This window comes from Harpia harpyja, chromosome 4 (assembly GCF_026419915.1).
Source record: "Harpia harpyja isolate bHarHar1 chromosome 4, bHarHar1 primary haplotype, whole genome shotgun sequence".
Lineage (NCBI taxonomy): Eukaryota > Metazoa > Chordata > Aves > Accipitriformes > Accipitridae > Harpia > Harpia harpyja.
Window position 1 is genome coordinate 44110080 of NC_068943.1, and position 21363 is coordinate 44131442.

Sequence of the window (21363 nt, forward strand, 5' to 3'; positions counted from 1 at the left end):
AGAAGAGGTTGAGAGCAAGAGGTTGATGTTCTGAATTCAAATTAATTATGCCAGGGGATTTAGAAAATGAATTTCTGGCTAGAGCCAGCAGAGGGCTGTCTTGTACTGCTCAGCAGAACACAAGAGCCAGCACTGGGGTTCTTACTTCACAGACTAAGCCCACACAACTTCCATTACCTCTTGTCTTCTTCCAAAGGCTGAGATGTCATCCTAAAAACAAGAAAGACTTTTAAAAAGAAACTCGAAAACCAATTAACACCCAGTCATATCCACCACAGCATCAGCAGTTGTGTTCAAAGTGTCCTTTAGAGTGTTAGAAAGTCCCGGGGGGGGGGGGGGGGGGGGGGCGGAGTAAACAAAAATGAAGGTTCAGCTGGGAAAACTGGATTCAGCTCACATTAAAACAAAAAATAGGTTCTGAACCTATAAATTTCTACAACCCAAAAAAAAGACTCTGATCTAATAATGCACAAGCTGACAACGAGCACATTAACTCTGCTATTTGAACAGTAGCCTCCTTGAAAAGATATATGGACTTTACCTAACTATTAGCTTACTTTTGGCTATCATTATTCAAACACACATTGATAGCAAACAGGGGAAGCAATGTAAACATAGTGATTTCAGATTGCTTCTCGTTCCTAATTCCTTGCTCTGCTGTTGTCAGGTTCAGAGTAGAACCTTTTTTACCCTCCCAGTTACACTTGCTGTTACTCACAAGACTTCCTCGATTTTAGCAATAATCTGCTCTGCACATGCTCTTTCCTTCTCCACTGCATTCCGGTCACGAACCCTTTCTGCATCCAGCTTGGTTAGCTCTCCTTCTGCCAGGGTCAATCCCATACTACGTTTCTGCCTAAAAAACGGGGAGAGGGAAGCATCACTTGAAATTGAATACTGACCTGTAACAAGGAGGAGCAACCTCTTGACATTCAGAATGTCAAACAGGTTTCATTATTGGTTTCTGTATGAAAATGGAGAAGCCATGACGTTTCTCCATAACATTTGCACTCACTGTAAAACATAGCTAAGATAGCCTTTGGAGGGATAAAGTTGTATGATATTTATCAAGACAGGCAGCCATTGCAAGCGTCAAGAAAAAGTAGTTACTCTTTTTGCAGCATCCCAGGTTGTGTATTTGAAGCATATACTTGAATTGAGACATTTTTAGGTAGAAGTCCATTATTGAACACTTGTCTTGGTGTAATGTCTCATGTTGGCACAGAGCTCTTATGACTCCATATGAAAGGGAATATTAATTATCAAATTCTACTAAATGCCCATGACAGCTTTCTACAGTGGATTATTCTGTGCCCAAAGGGGAGAGAGAAGGAAAAAAGGACCAAAAAAAAAAAAAAAAGATATAAGCTGATTATAAACACAATTAGTAAGAAGGATTTATATAACATCACCTAAGTAAAAATATTCTGAAATTGCCTCAAATAGCTTCAAGGAATGAAGAATCCAAGTTCTAAAATTGATCTTGCAACTGGTAACTTGCAACACAGTGTCAAAGAACATTCAAGGATTGATCACAGGGTCACCCTGGAGGCCCTCTCCAGTAGTATCTTCCTATTCAGTCCAAGATGAATTACTATGTCCCTCAAGTTTGGACTTCCCCTGTACTGGACATGTTGACTGAGGGCAGGTATGAATTAAACAGAAACTACACAGACAACTGTTGTTACCTGAAATCCTCCAGATTCCTTTGAACTTCTGGACAGACTTTATCTTGCATAGTTTGTATAAACTGGCGATGAAGCTCTTCAGGAAGGAGTTCTGGCCTTCGTCTGTCTGTAAGTCAGAAAAGTTAATAGATTATTCTTTTGAGAACAGTCCTCTCCACCTTAGAATAAAGTCACTCATGTATACTTTAACCCACCCTAGAGTACCCTTTTGCCTTTCACTTGCTCATAATACCAACTTCAGTGCATTAAGTGTAAGCAGCTTTGGTCACATCCACTATCATACTAAAAAATGTACATGCCAATGTGGCCAATGCTTCCCACCACTTATGCATGTATCAGAGCACACATGATGCCCTCCCCAAGAAACATAAGAAGTATTTATTTGTCTCTCCCTGTAACATGTAACACATGTTTGAAGTAACCCCAAGTGCATTTCAGAAACTTGCTTGGACTGCCTCAGACAGTAGAAACTGCAGAAATAGATACCCGAGGCAAGAGGACCCTACCTAGTTCCAAGGAGATTTCATCTGGAACTTGAACTTTTAGATTCTGCAAAAGAAAAGAAAGGCTGGGAGAACATACACAACAACCACCACCCCAATAATGCTTACGTATCACAAAATTACTTCTCCTATTAGACAACACATTCACCATGATTTATTGTGTTACCAGGCATCTGAGGCTATCCACCATTCATTTTGCCATATTCACTGGTAACACTTAAACAAAAAAACCGTTTATTTTGAAGGACTTAACTCCTTAGGTTTTTCCAGTTCAGGAGAGTGGAGAAAAGTAAAAGTCAACTTGCTAGATATGCTTGAAAATGAGAGAAATGACTGGAACCTACTGCAGCTCGGTCCAAGAAGAACTGGTAAAACTCAAGGAAGACACGCCGAGTCTCTTTGGAGTTGGTCTGCTTGTACAAGTCTGTGTAAAGGTAGCACAACTGTGGGAAATAGGAGGGGAAGAAATGAAGTGATACCATGAGAACTCTTCTAACATCCCTAAGTCCAAGTTTCCTTTAAAATATTTCACGGAATTCAGCATTGCTGGATTGAAACTCTGGGGGGAGAGGGGGGAGACCTTCCCCATAGACAAATAATCTCACCACCTTAGGGTGGAATGAAGTGCTTTCAAGAGCTAAATACATTTAGCTGTTTACAAATAAGTAAGGGAGAAACAGTTCTCTTCGTGCTTCTCTTCATTTATCTGAAATACTCTTGTGCCTACACAGGATCTGCATTTCTCTCCTTGCTGATCCAGCTATGTCACTGACAGTGCTACACAAGAACAAGGAGATCCTGATACACTCTGGTTAAGACTACCAATATGGGTCAGGGAAACAATTCCAGAACTTCTTACCAATGCTGCAGGGTCAAACTGGGACACCACATGATGCAGAAGAACAGCCAGGTGAGCTGGGCGAGATTTCAGGAGCTCAATGTTTTGGAAACAGCTGCATTGTCCATTAATCTGTAGAGATACATGGAAACTATTTGAATAATTCACGACAGCTACTGTGAGAAAAACTAAGAAGCTTTGTTCCAACACCTTAGCTCCTTGTTTGTTTAATTAAAATAAAACCTGATCAATTCCAGAACCTTTGCAATGCCATTCTAACATCCCAGGAAGAGCTTACAATAGGAGCACTTCTTTTAAATACTCTCCTGAACACTGAGTACAATATAATGAAATATAATTCAGAGCAAAGGACAGCTAAAATAACTCAGAATAAATATGTCAAAAACCATGGCAGCTATACTGCTGTGACAGTAATGCAGAACTTCGTAGAAACTAAATAAGCAAAAGAAAATTAAACAAGGCAAATTAATTTCTAGAAAGCTTGAAGTTATGAGGAGAAAGAAAGAGTAACAGAAAGAATCAAAGATGGCATATTGTCATAAACTCTCCAAATGTCTTTACTTGGCCAGATCAGCCGTAACAGGAACCACATTCTCTAATTCTTAATTCACCACAAAGAACTGCTCAATAAAAACAAGTCATGGAGAACTTGTAGTTAGACACGGAGGAACAGAGTTTTGGTCGAGGGGGAAAAGGGGCAGCTGAGGCTAAAAGTCATTCCCACCTGCTCTTGTTCAGTGTCAAAGTCATCATCCTCTGCTCCAATGATCTGAGGCCCCACGCGGGATAAAGGACTTCCAACACTGGACTGGGAATCCTGGGGTGAGTCGGAAGGAAGGAAAGAGAAGGGGAAGGAAGGGAAGGAAGAAATGTACAGTGCTATTACTCTCTTGGCACAGTAAACCTTCTTTACCAAGTTAGAGATGTTACTATCATTTTTATTTTCCTTCTCAAAACTCAGTGGAAACCCATGTGTCTTTACTCAACCTTGTCCAAGTCTGCAGTTACGAGATCCCCTTACAAATGCTTCTCCCAAGTTGCAAGCATTCAGAAACATTAAATCAGATGATTCAAAACCAACTGCATCATCTACAGACACGAGCACATGTGCATGTGGCACATGACAAATGCCATCTTAGGACAAATGAAAAAATATGACTTTGGAAAGTCAAGCAGATGAGGAAAAAAATACTTCAGAAGTCATCTTAAGGAAGATAATACTACATTCAGATAGGTATGCACTTCCTACTACATTCCACTTTTACCTACTCTTGAGGCTATCCATGATAACGCCAGCCTCATAATGACTAAATATCCTAAAGAAAAGATTGTTTCATCTACTGCTGGACTCAAGGAATAAAATATGTACAACTGCACTATGAATTTTAGGTCCAGCTGTTTTACTGCTGAGTATATATTTCTCACCTCTAAATGGGCCTGCTCGTAAGCTCCATAAACATTTACTCAGCCAATTGACTTCCCCTGCACAATTTTAATTGCATTTTGTTTTCTAAAGCAAAGTTTATGCATGCTCCATCTAGAAAGTGGGGGGAAAACAGCAAGGTTTTAATGGGCCCATTACAGAAGATGCTGTTGAGACACTTTGTGTTTTATACTCACAGTATCTTGAACCTCAGTCTTTTCTGGGCTCTCATCTGGATAAATCCGCTCCTTCAAGCCACTGCGAGGACTCTGGGAAAGAAGGAAGTTCAGTTCTGGTAAGTACCAGCAAATCCAGGAAAATGACAACTGCACAGTAAGTTTTTCAGCCGCAACAGCCAAAACTTCTCCTTTCTCACAGAGTGAGCTGTTCAACAGCTAAGGTATGAACAACCAAACTACAATGTGTAACTTACATGCACAGTTTCAAAAAAAAAAAAAAAAAAAAAAAAAAAAAGGAAAAAAAACCCAACCAAAACCCAACCAAACGCAGAACCAGTTTCAGTAAGAAAGCTAGTGACACTGAATAAGAGCAGAGCTGTAAAATCTACTAGTGCACCTGTCCTTAGCTTTCTCTTAGCTCTCTCCACCTCTTCTGACAGTTTATGTAGTACCCATGTTGCTAGCTTTCTGACTAGGCCCTTTTCTCAACATCCCCTCTGAAAATGGGGCTCCCAGCAATGGGGTCAGTAAGCCGGGTGTAGTCTCACCAGTGCCCAGCAGAAGGGGCTAGTAACTTCCCTCCACCTGCTGGCAATCCTCTTTTTCGTATAGCCCAGTAGACACTTGGCTTTATTTGCAAAAAGCATGTGCTGTTGGCTCATCTTCAGCAAAAGATGTGTCCACAATAACACCCCGGTCTTTTCAGCTAGGCTACTACTCAGCCTGTTGGTTTCCAGCCTGTATTGATGCATGGAGTTATTTCACCCCAGCTGTAGAACTCTGGACTTCTTGTTAAACTTCAAGACGTTTCTTTCACCCCCAATCCTTAAGTTTCTCAGGGTCGCTTTGGATTGAAAAGCTTGAATGTTTGGTGTATCAATCACCTCCAGTGATCAAACACCATCCACAATACTGACAGGATTAAGCTTATCAGGAAGATAGCTATGAATTTTGTTCTGCATTTATTCTATACAAACATGAGGGATATTTAGTCAGATTTGGAGTTGGAGGAGGAATGTTTTAAAATAGAGTCATATATGTTCACATTTTGGAGGCATATCTGACCCACCTTCGTTTCACTCCCAACTGCTAGTACAAATTTAGCTCCCACAACAAACTTAGGCCAACACCCAAGTACAGAGTCTCAATTCCTCTGCACTAATTAGATAGTGACTTAATTAAGGATTAGGTGCTAAGGCACTCCAGTAGAGAGACCATACAAGCACACAGATTGATAACTAATGAGTGAACAGACTAAGAGCGTTTACTGTTGGCAATAATTGAAGCTTATTTGGTAGAAACAAGGCTCCTCCGCACTTTCATGGCAATTTGCCCACTGACTGGATTCTGAGTCACAGCAATTGGAACATTACCATACCCTTAAAAGATGCTCTAATTGGCATCTCTGAGTTCTGAGAAAGATGCTGGCATCCATCTTTCTTTGCCTGGTCACAGGGATTGTGCCAGGAAAATCTAATCCTGGATAAAAACCCAAAACCCACACTATTTCTTTCCCCATCCCTAATGGAAGTCCAATATAGTATGTTTCCTCAGGGAAATATTTTTGGTGTGTACTGAGAAGCCTATTCTCGCAATACATAGTGTTACAGAGTACATATGTATGATACACAGGACAACACAAACATGAAGAGTCTCCACAAGAAAACCAAGTCCAAAAGGTATAGAAGCAAAGACAGGGAGCTGTTCAAGACTCACATCAGCGATGTCACTGTTTGGTCGGGAGGGGCTGTCACCACTGTAATCCAGTTTGCTCACACAATCCCCACTCTCTGCCTCCGCTTCACTGATCTGCAGCGATTCCGTCACAGACCTGGAGGACAAGACTCCATCCTAAAAAGATAAAGTGAGTTGGGAGGGGAGACAGCACAGAGCAAGTAGAATATTTCAAGAAACAATCCTTAAACATTAGCTGTTTCAAAACCCAGTTAGTTCACATTATTTATAAAACTTTCTTCATGTATCTAGAAAAGGCTGCAATGTTTTTCTAAGAGAAGACAACAGAAAAACACACCAAATTTTCAGGACTTATTATATTATATTAACATTATAAGCAGAGGGAAAAGGGGAAAAATAATACCACCTACTTTTTTTTTTTCCCAAAAGCAAAAGCAAAGCTGTTTCAAGCTTCCAGTTATTCATTCTCAACTGTAAGAATGACTTCGCAGGTTTCTTTTAAGTTGTATTGACAGACTAATAAACACATCATAGTTTGCACTTACCGTTTTAAAAGGAGTTTTTCACAGATGATTTGAATATCCATTGTAATGTCTACTTCATATACTGACATTGCACTGTATTGCTTGACAGCCTCTGCAAGCCTAATTACAAGTCTCAACTCTAGAGGGTGCAATTTGCCTGTACAAGCACAAAAGAGCATGGCAGGGAACTCCTGCTTGCCCAGAATACTATCATCCCCGAAGAATTTTCACCTGGAACACACCACAGAGAAGCCTGATAGATTCTGTTACCTGAGCACAGCCTGTGGCTTTGGACAACTGCTCTTGCAGCTGAGGAATATGCTTCTTCGTTTCCTGTATCTCTTTGAGCAGTCGTGTGGTGGGTGATCGGCTATACTCTTCTTGCAGAGACTGAAAAATAATTTTATGAGCTTTCACTCAATATCTCCTCAATGTCAAAGCTTTGAACTACAACCTACTACTAATCTTCATTCCATTTACACATTTTAAATACTAAACAGCACATTGGCACACCTACCAAGTAGATGCTACAAAATGTCCATTTTATATAGCTCTCCTCTCTCTCGTGTGCCGTATGAAAATAAAACTCTAGAGATTTATTGAAATCTCTCAGTAAGAGTCAAAGATGCTTACTTGACCAAGGATTAGATCAGATTGATGGATATGTACATTTCCACTTAAGAAAGCTCCCACAAACTTTTTCTTACTCTGCCAAGGATTAAAAATTCAAAAGCTGGTAAGTAAGAGTGACTAGAGCTCTGGTGTTAGGCCGGTATATAGAAAAGCTAAGGTAAAACACAAGCTATGCAAGGGAATGTTGAAGATGCTGCTAAGTAGCGATTCAACAACCAACCTTTGTATTTACATCATACTTTCCTCCCCCCCTCTCAAACTCCTGCAACTCCAGTACCTGCAGCCGCTCCTGCTCCTTCTGTAGCATCTTTCTCAGAATCTCCACCTTCTGGTTGTGGACAATATTATTCTCCTCCTAGAAAATATGAAAAGATTAAGGGTCGGTTTTTTGGTGGAGCTGGGAAGAAATATAAGGAAAATGGATATGCCCACTTTTCATCTACTTCTTAAACATGGGCTCTGAAAAGCCCCACAAGAAGCAATTCAAGTTTCTACATCTTATCCTATGCATTCTTTCCTACTTTTGAACATAGCTATCAACAGTAAAAAAAAAAAAAAAAAAAGACAGACCAGAAGTGTTTGCTTATTTGCTTTCCCTACTCGTCTTTGCAACATGCCTGCACACCTTAAAATCCACTTTTTAATAGAAGTTACAGCATGACTGGCTTGGACCAGACAATGTATAAACTCACATCATGCAAACTGCAGTGTATCTTAAAGACAACCTGTGAATAACCCCTCAACTGTATTTGTATTACGTCAGATGCGACTGGATGTTTTTACTTGCAAAATGTTTTTCCCCATGTGATTAAATGCCCACTGGGTGGCAGGATAAATATTCCAATTCCAATTTGTGATTTGTGCAAGCAGCACAAAACAATTCAAGAAAAAAATACGTGACTACATTTCTTCCACTGCTATGGTGGTTCTTTGGAAAGAGAGCTTTAAATCTTACCCCCACAAGCACTGGGCTAGTAATCCTTTCTGCATTTCCTGATGTGCCAGGTGAATGGGGAGATGTCATGATGGGAGACATATGCCCAAATGCTGCCAGATCCACTTCAGAATCAGCTAATGGAATCTGGGGCGACCCCGGTGGGCGCCCCTGAACAGTGAGAGCTACATAGGAACCCGCTGCAGGGAGAACAAGAACAATTCACTTTTCAGACACACTTTCAGATTTCTATAGTTGCTGTTTCTCTGGTTGCCGTCTCACCCTAGAGACAAAACTTAGACCATTCTTCACCCATTTGTTCTTCAAACCAGAGAACCTGAGAGCACTGTCAGCTCTGTTTTAGAGATGTCTGTTTAAATTTCAGGTAATCCAAAAACTGTCATGATAATCACCCTTAATAAAAACACACAATCCAATTTCTAGTCTATCAGGTTGCATTTACAGTATACATATGCTCATGCCACTAAATCAACTGTGCTAGGGTGGAAGGAACCACTACCACTTTCTTCCTTGTCCAAGAATATCAACCAAGATGACACTTCCTTTAGAAATGCCAGTACCTTGCAAGCATCATACAGTAATCTACGTTAAGAGTGCCTGAATAGCTATGGTATTTGAGGTGGAATCAAAAGATGGGAACACACATAGGCAAGGTTTGATGGTAACTTCAAACATCAAGCTAAGGAGAAACTGCAGAAGCATGTATCAGCTCAAGTCCGAGATTTCAAAACTACCCCAACTTCCTTTCAGCGTTTCATACACACCCTTTATCTCTCAGCATGGGGCATGGTTAGACCTTGTCATTGTCACCTAATAGCTGAATCGGTCATTGGTCCTTTAAAATTATACATTTCATGCTTTGAAGGAGCACAGTGACAAAAACAGTGACCTGCCTTTACTTACACTTGATCAGCTTTACCACCTCCAAATGGTTTGAGTGTGTTACAAGAGTGCCATTCACCTGGGAGTAGGGAGGAAGAGAAAGTTAACAGTGTTTAGCTACTGATTTCCAACCAAAGGTGCCCCCACACTACACAATAAGCACGTAGAATGAGGAACAGTATTTTCTTTTCCCCCACCCCGACCTCCATTACTATGTCTTTCAAGACACTAACAGATAAACAATTTATCCTTCTAACAGTTTCTCAGTGAGCAGAGCTCTGCAAAAAGAAAACTATACACACATACCAAAGAAAACCAAGCAACCAACCAGGAGAAAAAAAAAAAAAAAAGAAAAAAAAAAGCAATCCACTCTGGGCAGAAAAAAAATTAGGATAGCTAATTTAATTCACTAATTTAAATGCCTAGTTGAAGTTCCAGCTCTGTGTCAGTAGCTGCTGTAGCACAACCATCATTTTGCAACAATAGTTCAGACAGTCTTTTTAGTTACTGACTTGATCTCTTAGTTGTTGAGACTAAAAGAGGACATGGATCTCAGGGCAGTTAGGGGAAAAACAATAATCCAAGAAGAATATTTATTTACAGGTACTTATTAGTAACTCTCCGTTCCTTCTCTCCCCTGCCACTTCTGTTTTTATTGTACATGTGATACTTGAGCCTTGTAGGATGCTGAACTCGCCCATGAAGTTCTGAAATGAGTGTGATCTCCACAACAAAATTAACATTCAGCAGTGGGCTTTCAGTGGTTACTGTTCCAGTATCCCCAGAACACAGAAACTTAGACCATTCCTCTATCCCACAGGCAAACACAAACATCACAGAAGACAGATCAATAACATTCCTTCAGGGAAAGAGCTCATTTAATACAAAGGATCCACTTCTCTGATGATTTGAATGCCCTTACCTTGATAATTCTATCACCTGTTTGCACTCCAGCCCGCATGGCTGCTCCATCTAGAGAGGCAAGAAGTCATTTAGTTCCAATTTCAATAGAACCATTCAAAGCGAAAATGGTTTAAGCACTTCTGTAGTTCCACACAAAGCTACTTCCCACACTCATGCAAGCTTCCTCTGTCTCTATCAGATTAAAATATCTGAGTATCTAGAGCAGTTCTGTTCTCATTTTGCAGTGGACATATCAAGCCACAATCCCACCACATTTCAAGGAGTCATTTACTTCCTTTCAGTTGCAAGATGTCAGTTTCCAAATACATCAGACACTGAGGAGGCGATTTGCTGCATCCCAATGGTACAACGCTCTTTGTCCTTGCACATCTATTCCAAAGCTACAGCCATCCCACCTGTGAGGAAGGCATTTGGAGTTTTCTCCTCCAGCTCATACACGTTTCTTTGATTCACATGAAAACCCTCTAGGCTGCTCTCTGGCTAGCACATTTAGCAAGTCTGCTTACCTTCTTTGACGGACTGCACGAAGACTGGATTGTCTCCGCTGACTGTCAGCCCAAATCCGTTTTCATCCCGCTGGATAACAACACACCGTTGAACAAGACCTGCATAAGAAATGTGGGGAAAGGGCAGAAGAAAGAGGAGAGAAATACAAAGAGACACATGCTAGGCATCAGTCCAAAACCTTATCCTCCTAGATAATCACAGAGCACTGAAAGAAACTGGTACAGCACAACAGAGGGAAAAATATATGAGAGACAGAAACAGGGCATCAGTCCAGAAACAGATAGGAATGTCAAGACAGGTCAAGCTTATTGCTTCGGTTACACAAAACAGAGATATACAACAGCAGAGATGCAGACAGCTCTGACACATCAGACACAACTTGAGGTAAAAGCAGCTTTTAAAGAAGAGCAGCTATGTATATGAACCAATGAGCACAATTCCCCTTTGTCTGTATTAATAGTTCTTCAAAGTACGGTAGAGGGCTGTCATGTTCCAGTACACATCAAAACCACCAAACAACTTCTACAATCTACTCTAAAAAGTAAGTCACAAATCTCTCAGACTAACATCAGCAGGTTGGACTAAAACAGATTCATTAATCAGTAGTTCTCCCAATTGTCAGCAAAAATCTCAACTCGGGGCACCTTCTGTTTCAGATGAGAATATCACACAGAACCAGAACAGCAGCAGTAATGAAATACAAGCCATACTTGCCACACTGAACAAGACTTCTGAAGTCAAGACCATGGTTCCCCCTGAGCTACTGAAGTACAGGGGCAAAATCCCAGGAGATGCAAGTTAGAATCTGTTCCTCCTTTAACTTGCTGTGTGACATCAAAGGCAACTTGTTTTGTTTCCCGGTGTTAGGATTACTCAGTATAATGTGAACATAAATACTGTTGCAGAGATAAATGTACTTGGTAGGTGCAGCATTTTGAAAAACTGAAATGTTGTGTATGTCTATTGTTCACTTGAAAACAAAATAAGTGAAAAACAAAACAAAGCAATAGTCCTGGCATGTTCATTGCAGAGCACTTTCCTAGGAGCATCTGCAAAAAGCCTACCACAATGGAGGTATACAGAAAAGTGACTTTAGGAACTCTGCAAAATGCTTCATGGATGTTCTTTTATTTACCCAGCAGAAACTACTAGCTACTAAACATCACTGTTATTTCTAACAGCTTGCTTTGCTTCTTCATTTCTAAAGCCCTTCATTCTTACACCAGCATCTTGAGAAAGAATTGGAGTTCTCCACAATCAGATACCAGAATTGTAGCAGTTTCACTTAGTATAGAGGGAGCAAAGGGAATTATGAAGATGCTGTCCCAGCAAGACTCTCTTTTCTGGAATAATTTTTAAGGAACAAATTGCAACAGAGTGTGGAGTCATACCCATATCTTAAATTACTCTCCCACCACTAGAGCTCCTTTCACTTCTCTGGAGCAACTCCTAATGGAAATGAGGAGCCTCAAGTGAAAATACTGTCTGCCCAGTCAGCCCTGTTCTCCTTGAGTGTGGCATGTTGAAAATGGGCGTGGGAGTAGTAGAAAAGAGGTTGCATTCCAGCACTTCTGCAGCAGTCTGGTCACAGTATCATATCCCACTAACTCGCCTTCTGCCGATAAAGTAGAAGCAAGTTATGCCATACACAGGAATCTGCAGTAAGTTGATGGAATGGATGCAAGGTGAGAGCAGACAAGAGGAAAAAAACCCACCACCTTTCACACCCTCTTTATATGGTTAAGTGAAAGAACATGCCTCTCCCTTTTGTACCTCCCATTTTTCTATATGGCCAAGCTTCTTTAAGTCTCACTTCGCAAGAATGATGCCCCAGGGTGGGGTGTGGGAAAGGGAACATATGCTATTTCATAAAAACAGCTCATTTTAAACCCCGCTGCCAGATGTACAGGTTTTATGAGTAAGACACTAACTAATCTTTTGACTCATAAGAACTGTCCTTGTTTAAAGGCACAGTATAGCCCTGCGTACTTGTTGCTCTTCCACTGACTTTCTTTCTTTTCCAGAACCAATAACCCTTAGATCTACTGACAAGCTTTCTCCTTGAATGAACCTGATGCCAAAGCAGAGGCAATGCAGTAGGAGATGCAACATAAACTGACCTTACAGAGTACAATTTAAGTTCCAAGAATAATCAAGTTAAACTGTTTCACACCACAAGTCTCAATTTCACCCAAGACCACCTTTTAATTTTAGAATGGGGAGGCAGCTGAAATTAGGACAACTCGAACCCAAATTAGTCTGTAATTGCTTTTTCCCTGTATTTGTTTCCTTCAGGCAAGAAGCAGGCACTTAACCCTTCTCCTAAACACAATATAAAAGGCTGGAACAAAGTCTGTATAGGCCAGCTGAGAGATACCATGCTTGACGGAGATACGCAACAGCTTTATAGTGGTTTTAATGACGTTATCTGAAAGTTTTCTGAAGATAACACTGTTACCTGCAGAACTAGATCAGCTTTGATAGCACTCCCTGTCTGAACCAGGTAGACTAAAAAGAGCAACATTAAAGTGCTCTCTTGTACTCTGCAAGGGAAAATTAGCAAAGAACCTCCCCAAATCTGTCATTTGCTCACTTTTGTTCTTTAAGCAAAATACATTCAACTTGAAATCTGCTTAGTGGTGGAATTTTAAGACCAGAGCAGCAATGTTTTCATAACCCACGTCTTGTACCTTGAACACCTCATTAGACACCCTGGAATGGACTGAAAGGAAAGCCACAAACCACTGAGAGCGCAGTGACACGCAACGTAAAGTTTTCTATAGCTGTTACTGTCACGCCTGGACATCACAAGTACATACAGGAACTCTTACATTAAATTACTAACTAAACCAACTTCACCCACTTTAATTAAAGCTTATGAGATTGGGGCAACACTGAAGAGTCCATGTTAGCAAGTGGCAATCAGCTTTTCATTCACCTTTTTTGCTTTTGTGTTCCAATTCTTAGCATTCCCTGGATGGAAATCATGAGTCATTCATTTTGAAATATCTTACCACGCTATTTCACTTTTTCCAGCTGAAGCTTAGTAAAGATTACAAGGTCAACAGAACTCATCATTGATAGTACTCAAAATCAAATCAATAATAATCTTATTCCCACGTTTGCTTTCATGTGACAGTATCTTGATGGCATGAAATGAGGAGACATCACTGTAACTATGCTTTAAGTGCACAAAATCAGACTACATGTTCATATCTTGAGTGGATTCATAAAATTCTGTGGAGAAAAAAAGTCTTAAAAATCCTTTTTCATCCTCATGCATATGATAATTCCCCAAACTCATTGGTATAGCCTCAAGCCAAGAGTACAGTAAAGCAGCTAACCATGGGCTGTAGTTAAAGAGGTTTAAGATTAGAAGTAAAAGCAGTTAGAAATTACCAGTCTCACAAAAAAGGAATTGCAAGAAAAGCTAAGACGATCAACTCTTCAATAGGTGGCACTACTCCCTCTGCGACGTTGTGGCTCAGTTCTCCAACCCCTTACAAATGTCTTTTGGATAACAGGGAAGGGTAAAGTCCAAACTTCTCAACGTCACTGACACACCGTGGTAAAAATGATTGTCTCAAACAGTCTTGCCAGATACATTTTGTCTGTCCAAGAGTTTCTCTAGTGAAGAGATCATTTACCGTCTTCTCTTCTAGACATCCTAAATATTTGGAAGTTATTCAATAAAATAGGAAGTCTTTTTCTTAGCAGTGCATAACAAATAGAGCAGGGGTTCATTCTAAAAACCTGACTCACTAGAGAGCATGGAGACATGAATTACATCTCCCATAATACAACGTAGCCTCTCCTCTGATCAAACTGTGTGGGACACGGCATGGAAGGAGACTTGTGAACTATAACCTCCCTGGAGGCATGAGGCCACAATGGGAAAATGCAATTTAACATAGTGATTTGAAATGAATCATTCAATAAACAAAAACAAACTCCTTGGGGTTTTGAGAACGTCCAAATGTTTCACTTCATTTGGGAAGCTTTATTTCTGCAAAATATTTTCAGAAACGCTGCTCCACAAAATAAATAAAACTATCAGCTTTTATAAAGAAAATTTCTCATAGGATGGAATTCTGAATTTCACTTAGTCCTAGTTACTACTGTGATCTTCATACCAAATGCCATATTAGCAGCATTCTTCAGATTCTTCCACTAACCTGGCAACAGAAGTCATGTAAAGTCAGTGTAAAAACTACATTGTTTGAAATTAGCGCAGTGTATAGTGTCTTGATAAAACTGTTAATAACAATGGCACTGAATACCATTCATAAAATAAGACTGGGAAACCTTTCCAGAAAAAAAGAACCACGTATTTTAACCATGATAAATAGGACTATTTGCTCCCATAGCAATGATACATTCAACCTCTGTGGTCGAGTGCCCCTTGCACTCACAGCTGTTTCTGGCTATTATAAGGGTAGTGATGAGGGGCTCCCAAGAGTCCTTTCAAGAGCCGGGGAAAATGGTGGCCACAACATAAAGACACAAGGCTGACAAGAACTCAAGAAACAAACCAGGAAAAGTAAGTTCGACTTAAAAACATCTGAACTGGGGTGAAGTCTGGGGTTTCAAAAGAAAAAGATTTTAAAACCTGTCCCAGGGTTGGTGAGCACATGTGAACGAGTATGTATATGGTCTAGTCTAATATCCGGGCCAGAAACTGATCATTACTAAATAAAAAGAAAGATATCTTTGGAGAGCAACCAAGTCATGGGGAAAAGGGAAGAGTAACTGATATCTCACCTACCACCCTGAAAGCTGATTTCAATTTTAAGTTCATTTAAGAGACAAAAATTCTACTTCAAGAATCAGCTATCAGGTATTGTGGGAGGTTATGGCACTAATTAGTAAAATTATAACATATCTGAAACTTACACTCCATCTCTCTCCTGATCATCTAGATTTTGTTGAATACACAGATATGAGATGGTTGGATTTATGGAAGAAAACATCTCACTCTAAGTTTCATGTTGCTATAGATCAACTTCTGTATATCAGAACAATCTCCCTACCTAACCACTCTGCCCCCCCACCAAGCCACTCATATACTTCAAGCAATTCTGGTCTCTTGCCCCTTAATTAAGAATTTCAAGAGATAAGAACAAATACATACACAAAAGCCACACCTCCTCTTCCTGGTGTCATTCAAGACTTTTCTATTATTCACTTTCCAATAGCTAGCCAAAGAAAGAGCCAGCTACCATCCAGTCACCATCAAGAAAAATATCAGTACAGTATTTCTACTTGTAGGTTTTTAAATAGTTTGGTCCCATCCAAAACAAACAGCAGACTTCTCTACACATACCACAGAACCTGGGAAAAGTAGAGGGTAGAGACAAAAGGCAGGGCAATGTCCAACACAGCAAAGGCCACTGGAAAGGAAGGATGAGTGGAAACTGCTCCCATAGATACTGGACATGGATAGAGCATCTGCAGGAAACTTCAGGGGAAGTAAAGGCTTACGTTCGGAAGTTATGTTTCTTTCTGCCATACATGAAAAACCAGGACACTGTACAGACTGAGGGAGAAGTATAAACACAGATACATTCCATCAAGCATACCAAATGTTTCCTGTAATTAACCTACAATAGTTTGACAGCACCTCCAGTATATTATGGGTAAGCAGCATTAGGCAAAAATTAATGCAGGTTCAAGACATAGGGATCAAGTCAATCTGTGCTGTCACTAACCAGCATCTATCTGGCAAGGAGAAGAACTGGTCAAGGCTTCAACGCAAGCTCATCAGAAGCATCATCCCAAAATATATGCTTTTCAAGCAGGCCATTTCCCTGTTCATTCTCTGAGCACGGGAGGAAGACATAGAAGCTGCAGCAAGTCAGGTCTCCCTAAGACAAGTTTCCAGCTCTACTGAAGCAAATCAAGGCACTCTCAAAACATGTTTACAGTTTCTGAGGAACATGACCATCTTTTTTTTTTTTTTTTTTTTTTTTAAAGAAAAGCATGTGATTCAAAATTCCAGGGAAAGTTAAGAGATCTCATCTTCACAGAAGGAAGAGATCACACCTCCCTAAACCGCACCAACTGAAGGGCTTTTGCTAACATCCCTATGTTGGTTTAAAAGGAACTCTTCAAGGTTGGTGTTTTGGGGGATTGGGGGGGTTTTTTGCTTTTATTTTTCAAATGTTCCTTACAATCAGAGCTATGACAGCATCATTTTGTATTACATAGGTGGTTTAAGAAGTTGGATCACAGCCATTAACACCTGGCAGTTTTATTCTAGTGGAATGATAAAGCTGATACTGGAAGAGTCATTGCATCTGTCCAAAAGCCCACAGCAGGTTATGTAGCAAGCAATTTTCTCAACTGAGAAGAATCAGAAAGTATCACAGACTGTTTTAATTATCAAGAAAAAAAATGGGAAAGGAAAAGAAAGGCAACCCATGGCTGGAGTCAAGACAGAGCTGAACATGCACACTTAGAAACATGAAATGTAGCAGTATTAGCCAGATTCAGCCTAGGTCCAAGGGTCTTAAGAAGCTGGTAGGATCCAAAAGACTGCCCACCAACTTGTGAAAACTTATTACCTTGTAGTTTCTAAGATACAAGTGCAAATATCTTTAGAGATCAGAAATTCAACAAGTCATTAACATAAAGGTAGGATGGAGAGTGTGTCACAGCCTGAAGACTGACATACCTGACGTGAGCTAAAGGAGGAGGATGAGCAAACAGGCTGTATTTGGTAGACAATCTTTCCAACAGCACCCGTTATGGTGTACTGACAACATAACGATATGTGGGGCTACTCCTATGCCAAATTGCTATATGTCAATTTGTTCCAGCCTACAAGCCACAACACAGTAGTAATACACAATACGGGACTGCCAGGGAAGTTACTCCCTCTTCAGAACAAAGAATTGTGAAGTTCCTATTCTTACATTTTTTGAAATTATTTACAGATACATTTTTCCACTTCTGTGAAACATGAAAAGGAACTGACATGAGATCCTCTACAAATAATGCAAAAAGATTAATTGCTGGCTCATCCAGATTAACCTCCACAGTTAGAGCAAGACACAGACTTCTCTACAACCACAAAACTCTTCTGGAGTCCAGCATAAGCTGCGTCCTCATACAATGCCAAAAGTACTCAGTGGCACAAGATCTCCAAGAAGGACAGCCCCAGCGAGTTTTCCCAACTATCAACAGATAACAGGAGAATCCAGGTGACAGCCTGTGCTTGCCAGGTACAGGTTAGTTTCCAGCCACTACAAAAACTACAAGCTGATAGCAACATTTAAACCCAGTCTCCCACTCCCTGCTGCAGAGCCAACCATGCAAATCATGTAAAGGATAAAAGCCTTGGGTACACAGACAGAAAGCATGGAGCAGACTGCAAAGGTGCAAGGCTGCAGCAGCTGCTTTAGCTTACCATATGTCTCGGATCTACTCTCCTCTGAACTAGACTTTGTCTTCTTGGAGGAGCTATCTGCACGAGAGCGGGAGAAAAGGAAAGAGAGATATAGAAAATATGGAGACCAAACATGACAAAAAAAACTTCATGAAAAACACAGATTGATTTATTAGGTTAAATCGTGCAAAACACAAATAAGATGTGAACAAAACATAGGTGAAACACTTGGAATAAAGGGTGAATAATACCAGCATGAAGACACAGGTAACACCACAAAGAATCTATTACAGAATCTAAGACACAATAAAAGAAGTTCTCTGCAATGAACTATAGAAAGTATTCTGGATAACAAACAGTCCCACCATAGAAACTCTGGTAATGGTTATCTCCAGAGTAAGTAACTGACATACACATTCACCCCTTAAAAAGAAAATAATTTTATGAAGGCTACAGTACAGAGTTCATCTAGCAGACCAGATTACAAGCATCATAACAGTGGTGCTAGGTAACAGCTCTCAAAATTGGAATGACTTTCATCAAATTAAGATTAGAGGATTCCTGAAGTTTGCTTCTGAAGAAAACAAATTCCTTCTACAAAACAGGTCCATAGCCTGAGACCTCCCCCATCCTCCCCCAACCTGAAATAATTTTACATTACCTATTCACAAGGACAAAGGAAAAGAAGACAAGCACTAATTCAGGTTTTCTCCTTTACAGAATTTTTTTTTTTTAAACTGACATTAAAAGCCCATTTTAATTTATTTTGTGCACAGTAGGAAGTAGTCATGCAGCTAGTGGCAGAAAACATTAACAAACAGGATGGTTTATAAACATCAGCTTCAAATGCCTTGTGCAAAAAACACATTCTACAAGTTCTACCACCTTTACATTCAACTCTCATGTCTTCCACAAGCCCCAGGGAAAAGACTGGACTAAACAGCAGAATGCACAGACATGAAAAACGCACATTGCATGGGGCCAGGAGGCTCAGACAAGAGCCTGTCATGCATTTCATGAACATACACAGTAGTCACTGGGTTAGTGTTTCAGAGAGAGAATGAAGAATCCTTTCATGCATCCTAATTTCCAAGACAGCACTGGACAGGCTTACCAAATTGACCCTAATTTAACCTTTTGGAAGGTTAAAAAGAAAAAAAAAAAAAAAAAAAAAAGGATAGCATATCCTTTAAAAATAGACATTTATCTTAAAATATATCACGTTAGAAAGTACAAATTCACTTTACAAATGAGAGAGATGGATCAAAATCCACTAAGGCTCAAAAAAAATTCCAACAAGGAATACCAGCCGTAGTCAAGCCTATAACATCTCCAATTTCACACTTCAACTAAAACAGCCAGAAGAACTACTCACAACTAATTACAGTATTTGCCTACTGAAATTTCAGACTGACTTTTCTGAAAGAGGAAGTAGTTATAATTATTCACTGATACCACCAATCTAGGTTTATTCTTGCACAGTTAACAGCTGCTTTGTAGATGAGCATGTTTAAAAGCAAGCCCATATTCATTTCAATGCCTGCATGCTTCAAAAAGGCTCAACTGCAGAACAACACAACTCTGAAAACCACATTTGTTGACACATTAAAGTAATTTTTATTCCAATCCCCAGTACTTTTCAAATTGAAGTCTGGATTTTCACCTGTGAAATTTTAGGACTTTACCTGTCGGATCAAAGTCGTGCGTACTACTGCAGCGTTCAACCTTCTGTTTCTTGTCAGCTGGAGACTCTCTGCTCAGAATGCTGCCGTGTCTGTGTCAAACCAAAGCAGAGGATCCTGACTACCATGCCACAGAAGCACTGCCTAACTGCTGAGGCTCTTGGAAATAACCTTAGCTGGTTCTGTTTGCTAACAAGGAATTTAGATTAAAACGTACACGTTAAGTTCACCTAAAAAATTTATTCCCACTGAATTATAGAGGGAAAATGATCTCCCTCAGAATCTTTAGGAGTGTACTCAAGGTTCTAGAAACAGTCTCGTTAACCTTTGAAAATAGTAACAGCAAGTGCATTCTCTTTATCATTCAACACCAGGCCACGTTTTATTTTAAAAGCAAAACAAATTTAAGTTACATAAAACTGAAAAAACTCCTGAAATCTTAACTCTACCTCCTCTCCCAGAAAACCTTAAATATCTTCGTATACAAAAATTAAAGATGTAGAATACCCCCCCACACCAAAGGAAGTGTCTGTACATCATGCACCAACATAGTGTCACTTTCTCTGACCATCTCAAATCTCAGGTAAGATAACCCACCAGTGTACGTAACAGAAATGCAAACGGTAACACTATGCCATGCACTTTAAGCACCCCACCAACTATATTTTTGGCATCGTGTCTCGATCTGGAAATTAATTTCCTCACATCTGTAATGGGTATTGCTATCTGTGGTTGCACATTTTTTTTTTCCTTTTAAAAGCATTCCTCTTTCAAAAAAGCTCTATCAATTTGCAATACAGATAACAGTCAAACTTCAGTAACTCACCTTGTAGGTTTTTTGAGAGGAAACCTGAAAACAAGAAAGAACATAAGTTTAATGAACTTTTTTTGTTTCTCAATATTATGTTTGATATCAACACTAATGCTTAAATAAAAAAGTTATTTTATACTTCTGTAATGCCTTCACAAGAGAACAAGTCTTTTTTATTCTTCTACTTCAGCCAACTATCAGTCCATTTACAGTTGACTCAACTAGGTAAAGAATTATAGTCAATATGCTTAAGGTTTCAAATAGAACTAAGAACAAAAGCAGGATCTGTGCTCTCAAATCCAGCATCTAGTAGGTCTTTCTTAGTATAGTAGCTCATGGATCATCTCATCTTCCTCTCATAACTAGTTACAAACACTAAAAATTAATGTAACTTGATTTTTTTGTCCTGCTGATGGACTGAGTACCTGGCACCTAATGAAGGTCCAAACTCTAACTGAAAAATCTCCTATAGCTGAGACATTCCAGTTACCTCCCTCCTACGTGGGTTCTGTGGTATCTAGTAACACAGGACCTCAGGCTGACATCTCCTCCCAACAAGATTTCTAACTATTTTCATGAAATTGTATGAACTTGCCATCTTTGAGACAAGCACAACAGAGTGAAGTTAAGTTGAAATTATATTAACTATTCCAAATATTATTACTGGGACATGCAGATAAAACAGGCAACACAAACCCGCAATTAAAGGGA

The 21363-nt window shown here is 39.8% G+C and overlaps 1 protein-coding gene across 3 annotated transcripts in view; it reads right to left on the reverse strand.

Moving 5' to 3' along the window:
* The window catches only part of ARHGEF12 (Rho guanine nucleotide exchange factor 12), a 47941-nt gene extending 27250 nt beyond the window's left edge, over positions 1 to 20691 (reverse strand). For 2 of the 3 annotated variants that reach the window (XM_052786480.1, XM_052786482.1), the window contains exons 1-18: positions 20668 to 20691; positions 19845 to 19933; positions 18181 to 18237; positions 10772 to 10870; positions 10264 to 10313; positions 9363 to 9420; positions 8460 to 8638; positions 7782 to 7859; positions 7142 to 7261; positions 6369 to 6503; positions 4671 to 4742; positions 3775 to 3867; positions 3051 to 3161; positions 2536 to 2634; positions 2195 to 2237; positions 1689 to 1794; positions 719 to 856; positions 178 to 210 (exon numbers count right to left, since the gene is read on the reverse strand). In XM_052786480.1, coding sequence (XP_052642440.1) covers positions 178 to 210; positions 719 to 856; positions 1689 to 1794; positions 2195 to 2237; positions 2536 to 2634; positions 3051 to 3161; positions 3775 to 3867; positions 4671 to 4742; positions 6369 to 6503; positions 7142 to 7261; positions 7782 to 7859; positions 8460 to 8638; positions 9363 to 9420; positions 10264 to 10302 — 1304 coding nt within the window. In that variant the 5' untranslated portion in view covers positions 10303 to 10313; positions 10772 to 10870; positions 18181 to 18237; positions 19845 to 19933; positions 20668 to 20691. The remainder of the gene's footprint in view (positions 1 to 177; positions 211 to 718; positions 857 to 1688; positions 1795 to 2194; positions 2238 to 2535; positions 2635 to 3050; positions 3162 to 3774; positions 3868 to 4670; positions 4743 to 6368; positions 6504 to 7141; positions 7262 to 7781; positions 7860 to 8459; positions 8639 to 9362; positions 9421 to 10263; positions 10314 to 10771; positions 10871 to 18180; positions 18238 to 19844; positions 19934 to 20667) is intronic. The other variant, XM_052786483.1, reaches the window with a different exon arrangement.
* Positions 20692 to 21363: the final 672 nt, after the last annotated feature.